Raw genomic sequence first — 22454 nt, forward strand, 5'->3', positions numbered from 1 at the left:
TACAAACATAGGCGAGGCTTAGTGGCCCGGATGTTGGACAAGGACGTACATAATACATAATAATTCTCCTATTTTAACTATTAACTGTGTATTCAATGCAATGGCTATTTAAATTTACCACTGTCACTGTTTCAGGTGCAACGTTTTTGTCCAGAACACTGCTGACGCACCACTTTAGCTGCTCGTCACCTTGAAAGTGTTACTTTTCCAAGCGCTGCTCAGGATGGACCAATCATAGTCGTTTATGATTGCTGATTACCACGACCAATAATTAACAATTTCAAAGAAACTGCAGGGGCATGTTTCCATTTGTATTCCAGGTGCAAATAATTTAAAACAATAGATTTAAATGATTACACGTTTCAGTCTGTAAATGTCTGCAGTAAAACAAAACATATCCTTTCATTTGAATGCAGTTGAATAGAGAATTTCCTTTTGTGAGCCCTCAAGCGCCCCCAGAGGAAGCCAACGCGTGTCTGATTAAAATATTTTTTTTAGCTACTAACTATATATTTTGCCGACCAATGATGTGGGAGTACTCAGTATGTAGTCCTGCCCGCGTTTGTCAGACCCTCCGCTCCTAAAACAAGGAAAAGTGTAGAAACATAGATACTTTCTTTATCAGCACTTTTAACATTTAGTTTGCCATCCAAATCGCGCGACTGAAATAACAATACCGCGTGAACACGGAAACAGTCACCACCGGAGCGCTGGATTATTGTTTTTACAACTGCATGCCATCCAATATGTCAAAAATGGGGAACTGTATCGAAACCGATTAATCGAAATCAGCTTGATTAATACAGCTGAGTGATCAAAAGGCACGTTTGTCGTGGTTTGTGCACTTTACCGACTACAAAAGACAGGTTATCTTCATTGATCATTCAGAGGGCGAGAATGGGGCATCCTCCACTAGAGTTCAGCGATTGTTACTCCGACAGTCCAGATTTCAGAGAGAGATTGAAATGCTACGAAAACGAGCTGGAGAAAACCAACAAGTTCCTAAAGGATGTGATCAAGGACGGAAACAGTGTGATCAACACGATTAAAGGTAACATGGTGTTTTACAGCAGCCGTGGTGGTGGTATTCGCTGGGGGAGGTCGATGGAAACTGAGCAAGATCAGTGATTTAAGGAATATTTCCTTACATTCGTTAAGCTTTTTTTTTTTTTTTTTTTTTTTGCATAGGCTTTCACTTGCGAGTCCTTAGTTTTAAAGGGGATTATGAATTGTAGAGGGGAGGGAGTGATCTGGCAGATGGTGAGCCCCCTCTCAGAGATGCTGGCAAGCTCTTTTAGGGGGCTGTTGATTAATTTATAGCAGGCACCTTTAATTTTCCAGATTAGTGAATGGAATTGAACTGGAAAGTTTAGAGATGGTGTGAAAGCGTCAACAAGATGATGAAAACTCGAGGGAGTGCCTGTAGTCATATATACTCAGAGACTGTAACTATAAGCCCTTCTCACTATTCTGCTCATCTCAAGTCAATTAAGGCAATTTGCATCCTCAGACTGGAGGAGAGAGAGAGAGAGAGAGAGAGAGATATATGGAGGCTGTAAACCAGCAGTCTGCAGAGCATTCATTTCTATGGCCATACACACCACAATGGGTGTAATGTCTCTCTTCCTCCTTCCTTTTCTGTGGTTTGGCTTATTATTCTTAAGTGTTTTGAAGCAACAAAATACAAATAGAAAGTTTTCACTGTCTTGCTCTACCACCACTGTTCCCCTGAACGAGGTCGTTAACGATAGAGGAAATGTCACTGCAAACAATGCCCTCTGCACAGGAGCTTCTGCCTAATGATGAGAAGCTGAACTCAGTAGAGCTATATTATAGTAATTATATAGATATAAAGTAATTATAGCTGTAGGTATCCCAGCACAGCGCATATATGGTCCTCAGTGTCAATTTGGGGTTCAGGGAAGTATCAGGGACTTATTGAAAAAAATGTGATTTCCAGGCCTGTTCATGGAAATTAAGGGGGAAAGAAAATAAGTTTTTATTTTTTTTTAAATGAAAGTAGGCCTAATACAATAATTAAACTAAAAATCTTTTAAAAATGTATTGCTATGTGTGGAGGGAGTTGAGAATAAATCAAATAAAAAAATATATAATGAGCATATTAAATGCATCATGTAATGTTGCAATAACTGAAAGTACAGTGAAATGTAAGTTAAACAAGATGTAAATAAATAATAAATTATGCCAAGCTCTATTTGGGTAAAAATGCTTTTTAATATAAAATTATCCATTAATCAAGAACAAGTAAAAACAACAACAAAAAAAGTAATGGGAATTAACTGATCGAAAAGAGCAGGAACCCTGTGTCATTGTCAGATGTTTTCTTGACTTACTGGAGAGTTTAGCTGATTGGTGTTCAGTTTTTCCGTCTGCATTTCACAGCCTAAGTTTGGATAGAAGAATTGACAGCTGGTCTTCTTCAGTGACAATATGATGATTCAGCTTTAATTTATCTCCTAGAGTAAAGCTTTTCAGGCTTCCTCCCCTAATTTCAAGGGAAGTCTTAAATACGCTAGTTTTCTAAAAACACAGGAAGCCTGATAGCATTTTTAAGTTTTTATTTTGCCTGAGGGAGTATGCAAGCTTCTAATTTGACTAACAATAAGCCTCGCTTTATACCTCAGAGTGCAACACTCCAAAAGCAGAATGCTGAGCCATTAATGCAGATTTCCTTATGGATTTGTGCGGTGCACGAATGGCTGTAATTTGATGACTGCATCTGCTCTCGAATGCTTCCACTGTCTTGGAAGGAGTCTTCAGTGCTTCAGTATCTGAAAGAGTCACTAGAGCCCAACCTATATTTTCCCTAGGGTTTCTGCTATTTGAAGTTCTGCAGTTTCTAAAGTCATATGACCTGACTCAGAGGTTTCGATATGCTTACTTCCTGCGTTTATGTAGTTTTGCACTTTTTGAGGAATATCGTGTGTGCTGTGTGGATATGAAACTTCACACAGGAAGTGTTGCATGTCCTTTTCTTCAATGATGAGGAACCTCTTTGGAGATCTATTGCTGCTGTTATGACTGAAGAGAATATCAACACCATGGCAGATTTCCAGAAGGATTGAGGAAGCTTTCATATTAATCTTAAACAAATATGCTCGCCAATACAGAACGCGAGCCAACTGTTGCGTTTGCTGTCGTTTCAAGTGCATTAATGACTAAATAATGCCACACAACACTTTTTGGCACCATCCATTCAAACATCATCTGTTTAGTTAATGCAATCTCATTCTGTCAGCTGCACTGACTGGTTCTTCAACCAAGTCTGGTTGGTTGTCTTTTACCAGGATGTGGTTCTTGGCCTCATTTGAGGTTTAGTAGTTTATGACCTGCAATACAAACAGTGACTCAAACACGTTGTCATACATTCTATCGTGCTTTTGAAGAACACCTGATACATAATTTCTAGTTTAATGTTGCGAGAGTAAAATAGCGCTTTTTGAGATCCGTGTGTGTGTGTTTGTCAGAGGGCTAAACAGGGTGGGTTTTGTGATCTGGTTTGGAGAGTGTAGTCCGACATGCCAGCTCCTCATGCTTTAGACAAACACACTCTTTGTGTCCTTTTCATCAGAGGGGATATAATCGTTTAAGCCATCTCCTCTGTCATAGAGCGTGCAGGCCTAAAACACAGTCAGAGAGAAGGAGATAGAAAGATGGATGAATGGCTCACATGCCTATTGATCAGTAATAGAGGGCTGAAATCAAATAGAGTTTCTCTTCTCTGGATGTTATTTACATAATAATTTTGCATAATAATTTTAATTGCCACATCAAAAATTGCACAATAATATTAACATTGACAACCCATGATCTGGAGAGTTAGAAATGTGCTGAGATCAAACCTAGCGGTGGACGATATGACCAAAATCTTATGTTGTTTGGCGATAAATAAATAAATGCATAAATAAAAACATTTTTATTTGCATAACAATTTACATAATTCATGAACATAATTTAATTTAAATTATCAGTTGAGTTTAAGATGAAATTTCATCAGCCATTACTCCAGTCTTCAGTGTAACAAGATCTTTCAGAAATCTTTCTAATATGCTGAATGCTGGTGCTCAAAAAACAGTTCCTAATTTTATCAATGGTAAAAAATGGTAATGAAGAAATGTTACAAAAAATGTATTTCTAATAAATGCTGTTATTTTGAACTTTTTGAACTCTGTTTTCAGTATCATGTGACACTGACGACTAGAGTAGTGGCTGTTGAAAATTCAGATTTGCCATCACAGGAAAAATTTATTTTAAAATATATTACTACTATAGAATTTTTTTTTAATGAAATTGTAATGATTTTTACAATATTACTGTTTACTGTATTTCTGATCTAATTAATGTAGCCTTTGAGACTTTTTTTAAAAAACATTGACAACCCATGATCTGGACAGTTAGAGATGTGCGATATGACCAAAATTCTTATATCATGATATGAGTAGTTTTATTTCACGGTAACAATATATATCACAATATAGTTTTTTTTTTTTTGATACTACAGAAATTCCATAATTCTTGTCACCAGTGTGAAAAGTGATTTAGTCAAGGGCAGTGAGATATTTTCTCTCTTTTGTTGTTTGATTAACATGAATGACAGACAGAAGGAATTTTAGACTGCTGTCACTTTAATGCTGTCTTCACGTGCTATTGGAATTATCGTAAATACGAGTTTCCTAATCGGAAATCTCAAGTTTCTGAGTTGGGCGTGTCATAAACTTTAAACATGGTGGAGGGGACAACCACTGCTGCTGTCAATGCTGTTCTCACAACAACTACATCCTTTGTCTTGTCGCTAAAGTAGTGTAATTATAGGCTAGATATGAACAATCATTCGAAGAATATTGCATGTTTTATAAGCAGTGAAATAAGCATGTATTTGACCGAAATTCCACAATTGTCAGCAAACTGCATGTATAGCGCGGTGAATGTTTATATGATTGTCAACCAGTGGGATGCTACATTTTATTCTTTCCGACATTAAAGCACTGGAATGCGTCAAGCTTGTAACCACGACTTCATAAGTGGGAAATAGGAAATGTCCGATAGCACGTGAAGGCAGCAGAAGATCCAATATACTGTTAAAGGGGTCATATGACGTTGCTAAAAAGAACATTATTTTGTGTATTTGGTGTAATACAATGTGTTTATGCATTTGTGATCGGAGAAACAACGAACAACAAGCACTACTCTACACTGCTCAAAACTCGCGTTTGAATCGTCAGTGGCAAATTCTTTAAATAAGAAAACGTTCTTACAAGCTGTGAGTCAGAAGCGCCAGACTGTCCTTGCAAAGTTGTAATTTCCCCACTTAATAGAAACAGCCTTTGTGCAAGCTAGCCTTGTAGGCTACTCTTCCAGGTTGAGGACATAGTCCTCTGTAAAATGCGCTGCACACACTTGAATATTTGCGTTCTACTGTTCTGGAACAGTGTTGTAAATACAACTTAATCACTGATTTCTAGTTGTGTCCTCTTTTGGAAGCCCAAACAAAGTACTTTCACTTTCACAATGAAACACAACGCCTCCACAACATGGCGCCGGCGGCAGCAGCAATACTTCTTTTGCAATACTTCACCCTTCTTTTATTGCGTAAACATTTGGGCGGTGTTATACAAATCTTCCCACACCGTGATGTAGACGTGTTTATATGAGGAATTTTAGGTGGGCATGGTCAAGTCTTAACTTTTATAAAGAATATCTCTTTGGTTTTGAGACTTTAGTCTTTGCAACTTCAGGGATCATATCTATGCACAAACAGCTTGTAACACTCCAAAGAGAAAGGAAAACTTGAAAATCGCGTCATGACAACATGTTTAAATATGTGTTTAAACAACTTTAAACATGTGTTTCCTTTCTCAGCTGTTCGCTTTCACTTAAGACCTAAATTATTGTGTTTACGAGGATACTTGCACGGATGGGCATTTTGACACATACGAGTGTGTGTATTTAACCTTTAAAGCCCAGGTCTATGAAGCTCTATGAGCACCGTCTTCTCATTCACATGACTCAGAAACGGTCCCTCAGACATTGTGCACATATAGTGAAATGAGTTCCCTTTCTTTGTCCCAGTGGTTATAATACTGTAAAATGCTTTGGATGAATGCATTTGACAGTGGTCTGTCTTACTGTGTGTGTGTGTGTGTGTGTGTGTTCTGGCACTGATCCGGTGTAGTGAGGTTGATACACAATTCCATCCTCACTGAGCCCCACAACATCTGATTTCACTTAGCAATTCTCAGAGGTTCAGTAATTAATGGCTTCATAGGTTAAGTGGCCAGCAGCCAAGCAATGTGGTGAAAGGTAGTTTGCATTCGAATTCTCTGGTCGTGGTTGTCTTTCAGTTTTTAGTGAAACTGTGAGAGTTGATATTATAGAGAGTGTTTTATTGGGGATGGGCTGAAGCCATAGACAGTATCCACTTTTTTCTTCAACGCGGAAGTAAGCCTATGGGTGAGACTTCCGGTTCATTAGCTGTTATAGATAAATAACGAGAAGAATAACGTGCAGTAAACGGTAAAACTGTTTGCTCTACAAACCAGTGTGTTCATAATTAAGATAATACATTAAAATAATATCGTAAGACACAAATTTTCAATATCAAGCAGCAAAACGAACTGTTTTGTACAGCTAAAAATAGCTTTACAAATGGACGCGCCCATTTTTACGACAAGAAAAAGGTGGAAGAGAAGGAACACTTGAACATGAATGTCCTGCCTTTCAGTTAAAAGAGCCATTTGCCTTATTAATAAAGGCATTGCTTGTTTGTTTACTCTGGAACATGCATTCACATAGCTAAGGAGCTTGATTTGAGCTATAAAAACTACATTTAAAATACATAAATTGCCAATATTTCAATTACTTGCCTTAAATAGTTGCCAAGGTATGTTGACAGACTGAGTGGAATCTGCTAGCCTGTGCTATGTGACCCATATGTTCAATCTGGCAATGCTTTCCTATTGATGTTCTCCATAAGTAGCAATTTAGTCTGACCAAATAACAAAACCTATAGGGACTAATGAGGATTTTTGATTGTGTTCTTTATAATTTTGATGTTATTTCCAGAGTACTCACTAGCAGTGCAGAAGTTCTCTCAGACCCTTCAGTCGTTCCAGTTTGATTTCATCGGTGACACTTTGACTGATGATGAGATGAACATTGGTGAGTCGACAGCATGTCTGATTGGAATAGTGCTAATTAACCTGTCCATTTCATTTATGTGATGTATTTGCTGATTTATTACTGTATTTCACTTCTGTTCTGCTGAGTTTGTAAGTGGAGTGAGTGTGTTGGACTGTACCTGCATGTTTGTGTCAATCTCTGGCAGTTGTTTTTGTGCATGTATTTGTGTTTCATTTGTATGTGTTGTTTAAGTGATCACGTTTTGCCTACACAGCTGAGTCATTTCGAGAGTTTGCTGGTTTGCTGCAGGACGTGGAAGAGGGTCGAATGATGCTGGTTGGTGGAGCACATTTCTTACCATACCATTATAAAAAACAGTCAATCATAATTAAACTCTACAACAGCACCTACGATTCTCAGATACTGTATGTCAATCATTAACATTCTACAAGATTAGCCTTCTTGTGTTGAGGGCCAGTTAAACTGGTTGTGGTTCATTTCGTTGATGTTTTTGCGCTTAGGTTTTTTTATTGCTTTTAAGTCTAAAATTTCACCTTTAGAAACAGTCTTGATTATAAATGTTCTCTGAGCTAACCATGTATAACAAGAAAATCCAGATTCAGACAAAAAATACCTCTTCCTTCCTCAAAAGGTGTAGGACAAATGCTGAAGTAATCATTTTATGAGAACAATACTCATGCACACTCATAATACAATGGAGTGAATGACAAGGCTGAATTTAATTTATTCCTAAATGTTCCACATCTATGAGGGGAAATTCCCAAACAATTGTTCCCTATATAATATAGAAACTTACAAAATTTGGATTTTTTATATTTTATATACATTTTATATAAATGTCTTTACTGCCGCTTTGATTTAATGCATCCTTGCTGAATAAAAGTATTAATTTCTTTAAAAAAAATATTGACCCCCAAACCTTTGAATGGTAATGTAGCAAGGAGTATTTCCAACATTAAGCCATCAGGACAAACATATTATGTTTAGTATCACAATGTGTGTGTAATAAGAGCTTCACACAGAGATAAAGACTCATTTTATATATGATGACATGAGTGACAGAGTGGTTTGTGTTGATATGGAAAAACAGCTTAATAATTCCATTGTCATATAGACAAAAATTGTATTTTATAATATAATGTAATGTCACTCAGACGTTCATCTGCTCAATTGTGACAGCTCTTGACCTCTGACCCGCATATACTTCACAAGAGTTGGGACAAGACTTTCTATTGTAGATACAGTAAGAGACTTTAGGAAAAAAAACAGTTATAGCCAACTCACCAGTCTTTCTTTCTTGCAGGTGCAGAATGCATGTGACTTGCTTATTAAACCTTTGGAAAAGTTCAGGAAAGAGCAGATTGGGGTCACAAAAGTGAGTGTTTATTATGCACATTTAGACACATTAAGCACACACCACATTACCATATATGTGAGCCTACTCCTCATTTCCGCCTCTACTTCCTGTTTCAGAGCCAAGTAATCAACATCACACAACAAACAAATATATATACACACAGTCATGGCCAAATATATCGGCACCCTTGGTAAATATGATCAAAGAAGGCTGTGAAAATTAATCTGCATTGTTAATCCTTTTGATCTTTTATTTAAAAAAATTCACAAAAATCTAACCTTACATTGGATAATAAGAATTTAAAATGGGGAGAAATATCATTATGAAATAAATGTTTTTCTCAAATACACGTTTTTATTGGCACCCCTAGAAATTCTTATGAGTAAAATCGCGTTTGGTCTCGTACTGTATCGCGTATCTTGTCAGTGTGTGCACTTGCTTGGCCATTTTTAGTTGATAAACAGGAAAGTGGGTCCAGCTGAATTGAAATGGTGATTTGTTGGATTGGTATAAAAAAGGTTATTATACCGCGGCAGTCGTCGTGTGAAGCCCTCTTAGTGTGAAGACCGAAGAGTGTAAAGACCATCAACTCTACCGTGCGACTCCACCGGGCAGGGACACCGGCAAGGGATAGAAGTATCACTTTTTATTTTAGTTTTTTCATTTATATGTTTATTATTGAAATGTTGTTATATGCATGTGTCAATTTTATTTAATTTCTTTATTTTCTTAAATATGTGGGTATATAGTATTTATAGAGTTGTAACTTTTAGTTTTAGTTACTTTTTCTTATTTGTAAGTCGCTTTGGACAAAAGCGTCTGCTAAATGACATAAGTAAAATATCTCTGAAGTATATTCCCATTCATATTCACAATTTTGAGCACTCCAGGGTGATTATGAACATTAAATTATCCAGCCATGGCTTCCTGTTTCACAGGAATATAAATAGGAGGGAAAACTAAGCCCAAATTCCCTTAATCATCCATCACAATGAGAAAACCCAAAGAGTATGTTTCTGATGTTCAGCAAAAGATAATTGAGCTTCACAAATTAGTGAAGGGGCTTTAAGAAAAGATCTAGAGCAGTGAAAATTCCAATTTCCACCATCAGGGCAATAATTAAGAATTTCCAATCAACAGAAAATGTTACGAAACTGCCTGGAAGAGGACGTGTGTCTATATCGTCCTAATGCATGATGAGAAGGAGAGTTTGAGTGGCTAAAGACTCTCCAAGGACCACAGCTGGAGAATTGCAGAAAATAGTTGAGCATCAGGGTCAGAAAATCTTAAAAAGAATTGTCAAACAGCACCTACATCACCACATGTTGTTTGGGAGGGTTTCAAGAAAAATTCTCCTAGCTCATCCAAAAACAAACTCCAGCATATTCAGTTATCAGACACGACTGTAACTTCAAATGGGACTGGCTTCTATGGTCAGATGAAACTAAAAAATTAGCTTTTTAGCAGCAAACACTCAAGATGGGTTTGGTGAACACAGGGATAAAAAGTACCCCAGGTGTACAATGAAATATACTGCTGTATTTTTTATGTTGTGGGCCTATATTTCTGCTGGAGGTCCTGGATATCTTGTTTAGACACATGGCATCATGGATTCTTTCAAATACCAACAAATAAAAAAAATCAATAAGTGACTGACAATAAGCCCTTTCACACATACAGACTTTTCCAGAAAATTACTGGTAAAGCCATAAAGAGATCATGTGTGAACAGGACCTTTTCAAAAATACCTGTAAATTCGTTCCGGCAATTTACCGGTATGAAAAGTTGCAACATTACCAGTAAATTGCCGGAATGTGTGTGAACGCAGGAGGAAAATTACCGGTATGAGCACGTACGAGTTCAGAATGCGCTGGCGTAAAACGTCTACTCCGGGCCAGTCATAACATTCCGACACAGATGACACATTCACTCCACACTTTCCCATGTATCCGCCCATGTCTGTCGCACAGACCTCTGTGTAGCCATTTGTGTAAACATAACTTTTTCTTTGGCTGCAGGTAGCGCCTCTGCCTGCGGATGCAAGCGACAACATTTTTTGCCAGGATGGCCATTTTGTGTAACTTTGTGTGTATTTTGGACATGATTAATTATAACTCTATTACAGAGATTTGTGAAATAAAATTTTCAGTATTTTTTTTCCCCATGCCTGGAAATTGCTGTTTCAAATTTTAATGGCTTTTTCAGATTTTTCATGTACGAACCCTAATAAAAGCAACTGATGCACGCTGTTAATCACTTAAGCTGGCCCACCAATGTGATCAGCTGAATGCTCCGTTACCTCTCCCTCTAATCACATGCCGGATCCATCACCCTGCTTTGTTCCGGGACCTCGAAATTTACAATTTAAGCACTGGTTTTTAGTCGTCTATTACGTTGTCTCTGGGACAAAAGCAGCTGCAGGAATGCGAATGTTTGAAACAAAAATGAAACCAACAAAAAGACTTGCTGCATATACCCCTCCATGTTTACAAATACAAGTGCAGCCGTTTAGAGGTTAATAATGTCACATAATTTACCAGTATTTTGGAATGGATGTGTGAGTGGTGATTTTCCGGAAAAAAGACGGAATGTTGTTGCCTGTGTGAACAGCGCATTTTTGAATTTACCGGTAAAGTAGTTCCGGTAATTTTACGGCAATTTATTGGTATTACTGTGTGAAAGGACTATCTGTTAGAAATCTTATAATGGGCCATGTTTGGATCTTCCAGCTGTACAATAATACAAACACAAACCTCAAAAACAACACAAAAATGGGTCACTGAGCACAAATCCAAGTTTCTGCTATGGCCATTCCAGTCCTCTGACCTGAACCCTATAGAAAATGAGTGAGGTGAACTGAAGAGAAGAAGCACTGTCATGGAGCTGGGAATCTAAATGGTCTGGAGTGATTCTGGATGAAGGAATGGTCTCTGATCTCTTGTCAGGTGTTCTCTAACCTCATCAGGCATTACAGGCATTTTCACAGCCTCCTTTGATCATATTTACCAAGGGTACTGATATTTTTGGCCATGACTGTGTGTGTGTGTGTGTATAATATATATATATATATATATATATATATATATCAAAATTAGCACGTTAACGCAGGCAATTCAATTTTTTTTCAGTTTAACATGTTAGAATGATTTAATGCTGTTAATGCAGGGGCGGAGCCTAGGGTTGGCCACCCCACTCATAACTGCTACTTCTGTCTCTTTTTCTCTTGATAAGAAGTGCATTTATTCAGTCGCAGAATGTTTTTACAACCACATCAAATATACCACATCAAACCGGAGATGTTTCAGACACGCACTCCAGCTTCACTTCAGCGCCAGGCGCGAGTCAAACAAGCGCGGAAACTGTACTGTGCTCAGAGGGCGAAATCTTCATTTGCATGCAAAAAGACACCGGCACGCACTGTACCCTGTATCTTTTTATATCAAATCACAAAATAAACTATGAGCATGCAATGTCTTTGTCAGTTAAGGCATGAAGTTACCAAAAAGGCGATTAAAGCTGCCTTAAAACTGTGCATGTTATAACAACTACAACTCTTTACAAAAGGGTTGAATTATCACAGGGAGAGCTTGATTAAATTGCTCCCTTTTACTTGTTTGTTAGACCTTAATATCAAACACAACCAAAACCGTTAACACGTAAAGATTCAAACAAAATAGTCCCAAGCAAGAAAATTCATAAATAGGCTCGTTGGCTGCAACACACCAGTCCATTAGTCCATAGGAAAGGAAAAAGAGAAAAATAAATAATGATAGTACTTGTCAGTCTGTCGACCTTTTCTGCTTTAGGGTGGACAGCAAACCGAAAATCCAGATGAGAAAAAAATAATTAAATGTCCCCAAAAAAAAGAAAAAGTATAATCCACTGGTTCAAGGCCCCACAAAAACAGGTTATCCTCCAGCTGAAAAAAGGTCGTCAGAGTATAGTCCAAATCTGTATATCCCAGACTTATAAAACAGCTCATAAGTCTAATACACCATGTCTCTTTTATAAGAGATCATTTTGGACCATTGCTCTGGGGTTAAGGTAACATGAGCATGCCACCTCACCAAACATACCTTCTTTTAAAAAAAAATGTCCGCCCTTCCTTCCTTATAGGCAGGCCCATCATAATAAGAGTCCTTAGCAGCCAACATAAATCCCCATAATTCCCACTCACACAAAACGCATATGAGAATTTTCAAAATCAACACCTCTTGCACATGGAAAGAATAAACAAACATTTAGGCATGGTAGTCATTCATATATAATGACCTTTTTACATATTTACCCCTAGTGAGTAACTATCATACTCGCTTTACTGTGGCAGTGTCACAGAGTCCAAACTAGGTCTCCCACTTGGAACTGTACAAACTTCTGTCTGGCATTATAATACCTGGCCTGTTTGGTATGTACGCTTCTCGTTGCTTTTAGAACATCCTGCTCAAGTTGCTGTTGTCGTTCTACTAGGGAATAGCCTGATTGCTCTGGATTTGGTGGATGAGCAACAAATTGTTCAAGGGGACCTTTCAACTGCCTGCCCAGTGCTAGTTCAGCAGGTAAATGTCCTGTGGTTTCATTGAAGGCAGTATTAATAGCAAAATGAAATTCAGCCAGCCACCTGTCCCAGTCACGTTGGCTTTCACCTACAAAAATGCAATCATGGTCTTAATGGTTCTGTTGACTCGCTCCGAGAGATTTGTTTGAGGGTGGTAGCTGGTGGCGAGCTTCCTTGTTATTCCCCATCTCTTACAAGGATCCTCCATCAGCTGGCTTAGAAACTGAGGTCTGCAGTCTGACAGTAAGAACTTTGGAACTCCCCACCTCGTTAACACCTCTTCTTGTAAAATCTTGCAGATTCGGTGACTCTTGCTGTCTCTGATAGAGAAGAGCTCTACCCATTTGGTGAAATAGTCGACCACTACCAGAAGATACACATTCCCCTTTTTGCTTTTAGGAAGGGGCCCCATAAGGTCCACCCCTAACATGTACCCAGGCTCCTCTATTTCTGTGGACTGGAGGAAACCATAGGGCTTGGTTTTGTCAGGTTTGTATTCTAGCAGACCGTGCATTTCTTCACGTACTTTCGTCACCTCAGCGGGCTGTTGTGAAAATAATTGATAAAGGTTGTGGTTAGACTCTCGGGCACTACAAGCTGGTACTTTGTGCCTGCAGCACAGGGCGACACTCTGTACAACACTGCTTGCTGGACTTAACCATCTAATGCGGTTGACCTCATCCGTGATTCTGATCCTCCTCTTTAACTCACTCACCCCAACATCCACACTCTGGGCTTTGAATATTTCTGCCATGGTTGATGGAATATCCAAATCCCAATGGGAGGATTTGTTGTCAACATGCATTGCCAAGGAGACATTGCAACTTTGAGCTCTTGACAAGGCATCAGGCACTACATTCATCCTTCCCTTTCGGTACTGTACCTGGAAGTGAAAACGCTGGAGCCTTAAGGTCCATCTCGTCAGCCGAGACGTAGTTTTGGGGGAGTTAAAAGCCCAGGTCAAAGCAGCGTGATCCGGACACACCACAAATGGAACTCCTTCCAGGTAGTGATGCCACTTTTCGACAGCCCATATCACTGCAAGACATTCTTTTTCCGAGGTTGAATAATTCACCTCTGCTCCCCTCAGACCCCTCAAGGCATATGCAATCACCTTTTCCTCTCCTCCGATGTTCTGAGTTAGAACCGCCCCCCAGGCCAACTGAGCTAGCATCTATCTGGACCTGGAAGGGTTGCGACAGATCAGGTTGAGGTAGTATAGCAGCATGTTGCAAAGCATGTTTGAGATTCTCAAAGCATAACTGGGTTTCTTCAGTTCATGCCCACTTCACCCCTTTCCTCCTGAGGTGGTTCAATGGGACAGCCAGTTCAGCAAAGTGGGGAATAAATTTGTGGTACCACCCAACCAACCCCAGCAATCTTTGAAGTTCCAACAGGTTTTGCGGGATTGGGTACTCCCTAATGGCTGTGATCTTGTCCGAGTCAACTTTTGCTCTCTGATTGGACACCACATGTCCCAAAAACTTAAGCTCTGCTTTCATGAAGTGACATTTCTTAAGATTTAGGGTAAGATTAGCCTCCTTCAGTTTTTGGAAGACAGCTTCAAGATCTTTTAAGTGTTGCTGTTGACTTGGGGAATAGACAATTATGTCATCTATGTAGACAAAACACACATTTCCTCTTAGCTTACCTAACACTCTCTCCATCAATCTCTGGAATGTAGCCCCTGCATTTTTCAGCCCGAAGGGCATGGTCAGGAAATTAAACAACCCAATGGGGGTTATGAAAGCTGTGTTCTCCCTGCTGCTTCCTTCCATTTCGACCTGCCAGTATCCAGATTTTAAGTCAAGGGTACTGAAATAAGTGTCGCTCTGTAATGACTCCAGTATTTCATGGATGTGCAGCATCGAGTAGGCATCTTGGGGATTTTTGGAGTTAAGACGGCGATAATCCACGCAGAACCTTAGACTTCCATCTCTCTTTGGGACTAATACCACCGGAGATGTCCAAGGGGATTGAGAAGGCTCGATAATACCTTCTCGCATCACCCTATCAATTTCTCTTTCCATCACCTCTTTCTTTAAGGGAGAAACTTTAACCGCTTTTGACCGTATAGGGATGTCATCCTTTGTTATGATCTGATGGGTTGCTTGATTAGTTCTCCCTAGACTTCCAGAACAGACTGTAGCCCATTTATTTAAGAGGGGTTGGATTTTTGGAGGATGTCTTGCTATGATGTCCTTTATGTTAGTTGCTGATGCCATTATCTCAAGCTCTCCACCCTTCTCCGTTGGTACAGCCATGAACAAAGAGGTAACCTGTTCCCTCTTCAGAATGCGTGGCTGCTCCCACTGAGGCTGCTGGAGAAAAGGGTATACTCTAAACTTGCCCTTTGACCTTCAACTCATAGCTCATAGTGGCTATGAGTGGCGTTCAACTGTACCTAGTTTGTCTCAGGAAGTCTAGTCCAAGGATCAGAGGAAATGCCAGGTGTTCATCTGACATTATATAGGTGTCAGTGGACCAGACCATTCCATGCCAATTGTAATCTACAGGGGATCTACCCTCTGACACATGAGCCTTTCCATCGGCCACCATGAACATCCTGCTTGAACCCTGCAGCAGTCGTTCTTCTGTTTTTTTTTCACAGCCTCCCATAACTGTTTCTGCATTAAGGAATAGGTCGAACCAGTGTCGACAACAGCTTCGACGTGGTAACTCCCCACACCTATTGCAACTTTCAGCAGAGAAGGTGTGTTTGTTTGAATCAATGAGACATGTTGAATTGAGGTGCTTGGTGACTAGGGTAGTTGATCATGTCGGGATGAAGCACTCCTTTTCCTTTCATTAGTTCCTTTGAGCTGGTTGACTCGAGTCCAGTAATCTTTCTTTTAATTCAAGTCCCTCTCCACCAAAGATCCCACTTTAACCAGCTGCTCCACGGTGTGCACGGCACCTCTTAGACTACTCGCCAGGGAAGGGTTACAACTATTGAGAATTTGTCTTACCACCTCCTCTTCTGGCAAGTTGTCCTTCCATCTCAGGCACAGGGCCCTATAATCATAGGCAAAGTCGCGGATACTCTGGTTTGGGGCTTGAACCATAGCCTTGAGCTGGTCTTCCAACTCAGCCAAGTTATCATTAGAAAGGAAAGCAGACATAAAAGAGTATTTGAACTCATCCCAGTGTTTGAACTCATCCCAGAACTTTTCAGCTGCCCACCAGTTCCTTGCAAGCCTTGTTAGCACTGCATTGATTGTAGCTAGCAGTTCCACATCTGTGAGTGGTCTGAGGGACAAGAAGTTCTCACACTTCTCAATGGACTCTAATACATCGCAAGTTTCACAATGTTGTCTGAAGGTGGGAAACTGTAGGTTGATAGGTGGCTTGGGCTCTGCTGGAGTAGAAATTGCAGAGGGAAGGTGCCCTGCATGTGAAAGACTATGGCTGAGAGGGTGGGGTGAAACTGGGGTACCATCGTCTTTATGTGTGCCATTTCTTTCTTCCTGTGCTCATCTCGACGCTTGAAACAATTCACCATCTAAGCCTCCAAAAAAACCTGAAATGGGTCAGAAAAGGTAAAAAGGTAAAACCCAATAACCCAGAGGCTGTGATGTTTGTTCATCAAGAACAAAAGAAAAAAAGAGGAAATCAACACCTTTTATAGCTTTAAGGATTCATCTGTATTTTGTTTAGAATTTAGTGTTTGATAACTTTATTGAATTTCTGTAAATTTCTGTTGATGGGCACAGATAACTAAATATGACATTATTATAATAGGTTTATGTGAAGACTGTTTTAAGTTCACTTAAATTAGAAGTTATTTTTAAAGTCTAATAAATGTTAAAATTGATTATTTTAATTTAAAGGTATGTTGAATGGCTATAGTCAATGGTTAAAGGGGGGGGGGGGGGGGGGGGGTATTGGGAAATTAGTATTAATTGGTATCAGTGATACTGGCCTTCAGTCATAAAAGAAAAGATGCCATTAATCAAATATTAAAAATATACTGTCTTTGTTGTTTGCACATTAATTTGAAGATTGAATGTGAAATTATTGCAATATAAAAGTATATTTAAAAACTTTAATGTTAGGTGGGATTAATTGCGATTAATCTCAGAAAAAAATTAATTAGTTAATTTTATTTAATCGATTGACAGCACTAATATATATATATATATATATATATATATATATGTATATGTGTGTGTGTATACACACACGAGTGTCTGCATGGCCTTTCATGTCAATGTGTTTTATGATACATACAAAACTAAAATGAAATAATGTGTCAGCAACTGGCGCATCCATGGAAAAACTATGAGTTGCAAAGAGACTGAGAAAGAGTTACAGAGCTATCATGATTCTAGAAGGAAACAGAGATCATTTGTTGGAAAAACAACACATGGAAAGTTTCAAAATTCCAAAGACTTTTCACTGGATTATAGTCTTTCCATGCCAGCATGCTTCAGTTAACTTTTCTGAAGTGTCAGTTTCATTTCAGTATTGTTTCAGTGTGGCTACTCCGAGATTATTGGTTGAAATTATTGGTTGTAAGGAACAGGTTACAAGCCTGCAAAAAATTTATAAGAACAATTTCTGTATTTGTTTTTTTTTTTTTTTTCATCAGGAATTGGTTTAGTGAGCTGGAGCACATCCACTCTAGTTTTCAGTCTCATTTTCTCTTTTTTGAGTTATTTGTTTGCTTGTGTGCATGTGTTTTAGGAGAGACGAAAGAAGTTTGAGAAGGAGAGTGAGAAGTATTACTCTCAGTTGGACAAACATATGAACCTGTCCTCAAAGAAAAAAGAGACACAGCTACAAGAGGTATATTTCTAAATACAGTCAATTTAAAATGGAAAAAAAAAAGAAACCCAATAACATAATCTTTATTTTTGTGTGTTCATGCGTGTTTATAGGCCGATGAACAGTTGGACAAGGAGCGTCATACATTTTACGAGTTGTCTGTTGAATATGTGTACCAGATCCAGCAGGTTCAGGACAGGAAGAAGTTTGATGTTGTGGAACCTGTATGTGAGAACTTCCTTTTCCTCTAGCACATACTCTTGTTTTTAAATATGCTTTGTTGTAACAGATGGTTTATTGTGTGTACAAGAATGCATCTACAGGTGCACAGATAAAAACGAGACTGTAACACACTGATTGTGTTCATGCTGATACAAACTTAAGTGACTAAAGCATGTTAAGCTTAGAGGGGTGTGTCCTTGTTTGTGATTGACAGGTTTTAGCATTTCTGCAGAGCATCCTAACACTGAATAATCTCACTGTGGAGATGACGCAGGACTTCCTTCCATATAAACAGGAGCTTCAGCTCAGTCTACAGAACGTAAGAGCTTCACCAATCAATAATGAGTCTAACCTTCCATCCATACTGTCACATGATCAGATCAGCAGAAAATGAGTCATTCAGTATGTTGCTCTGTGGGGTTGTCCTTCAGTCTGTATGTTTTTTTTTTTTTTCTGAGTGGTGGTTTAGCAGGTGCTTTTATCCAAAGTGTCTTTCAGTAAATGTATTACAAATTACTGGATTCATTGTGATGCCATGAATATACAAGTTTAATAAATTATAAAGAAAATAAAGAAAAAACTGAATTCCACCACTAATTATTAATATGGTTTAGCCATTAATAAATGCAGATTTTATAAATTATTATTTTAATATTTTACATTTAAATTTACTTTAGGCTGCATTTATTTGATCAAAAATACAGTATAAACAGTCATATTGACAAATATTATTATAATTTAAAATGACTGTTTCCTATTTTAATCTATTAAATCATTTAATTTATTCCTGTGATGGCAAAGCTGAATTTTCAGCAGCCATTACTCCAGTTGTCACATGAATCTTCAGCAAATCATTCCAAATAGCTGATTTGCTGCTCAAAAAGCAACGTGTCTTATTTTTAATGTTGAAATTAGTTACGCTACTTTATTATTTTTGTGGAAAACCTGCTACTTTTTTCTATTCTTTTATGAATAGAAAGTTTGAAAGGAACAGCATTTATTTGAAATAGAAATGTTGGTATAAATGTCTTTACTGTCCATTTTGATTAATTTAATAAATCCTTGCTGAATAAAGCATTACTTTCTCACTCCAAATATATATTAATTGTAATTAACATTTTGGAAAACAAATACATCAGCATATATTTTGTAATTGTTCCTGATTATATGTTAAATGCAATTGTATGTATGTTTTTAGCTTGTTTGTTTGATTGGGTGCCGCTGGTGTTGTCGTTGTAGACCCGTAATAACTTTGAGAGCACCAGAGAGGAGATGGAAGAGCTAATGAAGAGGATGAAGGGGTCAGCACAGATCTGTATTAGACACAGCCAGCAGGCGACTATGGAGGGATACCTTTATGTGCAGGAGAAATGTGAGTGCTTTTTATTTCTGCAGCACTGCATGTGTTTAGCTGCTATGTTGAACTAGGAAGTTGTCTGAATCCTTTTTTTTTAGGATAGAATTACTTTATTTTGGTGTAAGAACTTGTGTGGATATTGCAAAATATAAACAAAAGATTTGTTGGTTTTGCACATGTAGTCACATTACATCCTTACCATGTTCCTTCTTGGTGTCCTTTGAAAGTGAAAAAGTGAAAGTGACGTGTGGCGACCCATACTTGGAATTTGTGTTCTGCATTTAACCCATCCAAGTGCACACACAGTAGTGAATACACACACACACCCGGAGCAGTGGGCAGCCATATTGCTGCGGCGTCTGGGGAGCAGTTGGGGGTTCGGTGCCTTGCTCAATGGTCTCACCTCAGTCGTGGTATTGTTGGTGAAAGAGAGCGCTGTACATTCACTCCCCCCACCGACAATCCTTGCCAGACCTGGGACTCAAGCCCGTGACCTTCGGGTTACAAGTCCGACTCTCTATCCAATAGGCCACAACTGCCCAACTGATTGGGCAGCTTTGGTTAATATCAGCCATGAAATAAGATAAAATTGTATTTAACTTACACAAATAGGTTTCGATCACATCAGTCAACATGTGTGAGGGCTATCCTTTCAAAACATGCAATGTTTTCATTATAAGTTAATTCATTTCTATAAAATATGGGACAAGACAAAATGATTGTCTGGTAATCACCAGCCTGACACAGATGAAATCCATTGACCTTCAGTTAATAATAACCCTGAATATTCCTTAAAAAATCCAACCACACGGAAATAATACTTTGTGAAAGAAAGAGCATCTAGTCTGTAAAGGTCAGTGTCCACACACAGCACAAATATTAATATGTGTTATAGTTAATAAACGACTTCATAACACAGCTAACTGATTGGTCAAATAGCATTGTGCAGTAAAAGTAAAATATGATGCTAAACTTAGTAATTGATTGGTACTGGATTTCTGGTAGTTGTGGTAGATTCGTATCTCTGTGGTAGAACTCTGATCTCCATGTTCTCGCATTATAAAATAAACTCAAATCAATATTTTAAGACCATTTATTTGGCAAGTAACTGTAATAAATGGGATTATTTACAGGTAGCTGGCCTTTATAACAGAATAAACCTCAGAAAAAGGGTCATGCAAGACTGGGCGTCTGAGCCAGTCACCTCAATACTTATTTTTTGCAGTATTGACCAGCTGACCATACAAAACTGTGTACTGGATCATACCCTGTATATAATTAAAATGATAGTATGCTATTAATCTTTCTTTCTCTAGGGGCTCTTGGTGTAACCTGGGTGAAGTATTACTGTAAATACTTCAAAGACAGCAAGTTATTCATCATGGTGCCGATGGAACAAAAGACAGGAGCCAAACAGGTGCAGGACTATTATAGATATGATCATTACTTTGTGAAGTGTCAGCCCTTTTCTCTTACATTTGTCTCTTTGTTTCTCTTAGACCACATGCCAGCTCACATTGAAGTCCTGTGTACGCCGTAAAACAGACTCCACTGATAAACGCTTCTGCTTTGACATTGAAACAAATGAAAGGTGAGACTGTCATATTCACTCGTTCTCAAATCTGTTTGTTAATTTTACAAAGTGCATCTATATTGAAAGTTTTAGTAGGACCAGAGGAGAGTCAGCAAACTGGAAAGTTCATATATTTGTCAAAGCACTTTTTTCACATTTTCTTGATATGTCGGCATTTGTTTGTTACTGGAGAAATTTCACACAAACAACAAGTCTTTATTAAATACAATGCAGTGTGTGTAAGTTTTTTGTGTTATGTTCCATAGGTGCAGCTCTGTCCTTCTCCAGGCTATATCTGAGGTCAATAGGAAGCAGTGGATGGAGGCCATGGATGGCAAAGAACCAGTGGGTTTATCATTATCAATCCTCACTCCATTAAGAGTCAGTCTCTGTGTATGATCATGTTTCTGATCCTGTGTGGTTTCTGTTCTAGATTTATCATTCTCCGATACAAAAGCAGGCAGAGAGTAAGTATAACTTCACTTCATCACGGCACTGGCGTATTAGTATAGATCCGTGGTCCTCACTATTTTTTTCATGGGAGCCGCACTAATATGGCAAAGTCAATCGGAGAGCCACTTATACCACAAAGTATCAAAAGTTACATCTAGTCATAAATAGCATGTCTTTTTATCAATCTGTCATCCCTGAAATGCAATGCAATGTAATACAAAAAGGGCTATCATTCTTTATCATTTACCAGTCAAATTTGTAACTACGACAAGATGATTTAAAAAAAAGCAGGATTACCTTAATGCTGGGAAGACCTCAAGTTATTTATTTATTTTTCTATACTAGCCCATCATGTATCTATTATCTAACTATTTGGCGCACATTCAGTGGTAAGAGCTGTTAAGATTAAATCTGGCAACTCCGCTGTGAGTCAGAGTCATGGACGTAGGACAGAGCAAGTGTAAATATCTCTAGTCTATATTTCCATCTCGTAATGCCGCTGTTTTAGGTATTTTTTTAAAATATAAATGATTTGTAATAGAGCAGACACTGTCTGACCGTGTCTATACCAGACTCTAAAAGTCTGTCTACACTTGACGCGAAAAAGCAACAGTTGCAAATCATTTGAACTTAGTGCCAGTATAGTTCTTCATAAATGGAACGAGGCATCAGTTTACTGATAGGGATCGTGTCGCATCGCGTCGCATCCAGTGTAGACAACATGGGTTCCAGAGTATGTGAGCGGAGTGGAGCGCTAACAATTTCCTCTCTGCGCTCCGAGCATTTAATAATCACTCTGCTCCGCTCCGGGTTCACCATTTCAGTACGTTTTCGTCAGTTATTTTACTATTCTCGCTTCATTTCTTACAGATTTCTGCTCATTCGAAATCAGATACAGATGAAGTAGCACTGTGAGATTACATTTGTTTGAATGCATTATTGAGAGAGCGATTGCGTGTGAATAAGTGTAGTAGTACTTGTTTAAATCATGCTTTCACCAGGAAATATT

The 22454-nt window shown here is 38.5% G+C and overlaps 1 protein-coding gene across 1 annotated transcript in view; it reads left to right on the forward strand.

Annotated features, from left to right (window-relative positions):
- The first annotated feature begins 507 nt into the window (after positions 1-507).
- Positions 508-22454, forward strand: part of LOC306870165 (oligophrenin-1-like) — a 46731-nt gene continuing 24784 nt past the window's right edge. Inside the window, exons 1-12 of the mRNA XM_079417273.1 lie at positions 508-1051; positions 7084-7179; positions 7415-7476; positions 8465-8536; positions 17760-17861; positions 17954-18064; positions 18277-18381; positions 19302-19434; positions 20736-20836; positions 20919-21010; positions 21259-21337; positions 21426-21459. Coding sequence (XP_079273399.1) covers positions 898-1051; positions 7084-7179; positions 7415-7476; positions 8465-8536; positions 17760-17861; positions 17954-18064; positions 18277-18381; positions 19302-19434; positions 20736-20836; positions 20919-21010; positions 21259-21337; positions 21426-21459 — 1141 coding nt within the window. The 5' untranslated portion in view covers positions 508-897. The remainder of the gene's footprint in view (positions 1052-7083; positions 7180-7414; positions 7477-8464; positions 8537-17759; positions 17862-17953; positions 18065-18276; positions 18382-19301; positions 19435-20735; positions 20837-20918; positions 21011-21258; positions 21338-21425; positions 21460-22454) is intronic.

This window comes from Barbus barbus (genome assembly GCF_936440315.1).
Source record: "Barbus barbus genome assembly, chromosome: 5".
NCBI lineage: Eukaryota > Metazoa > Chordata > Actinopteri > Cypriniformes > Cyprinidae > Barbus > Barbus barbus.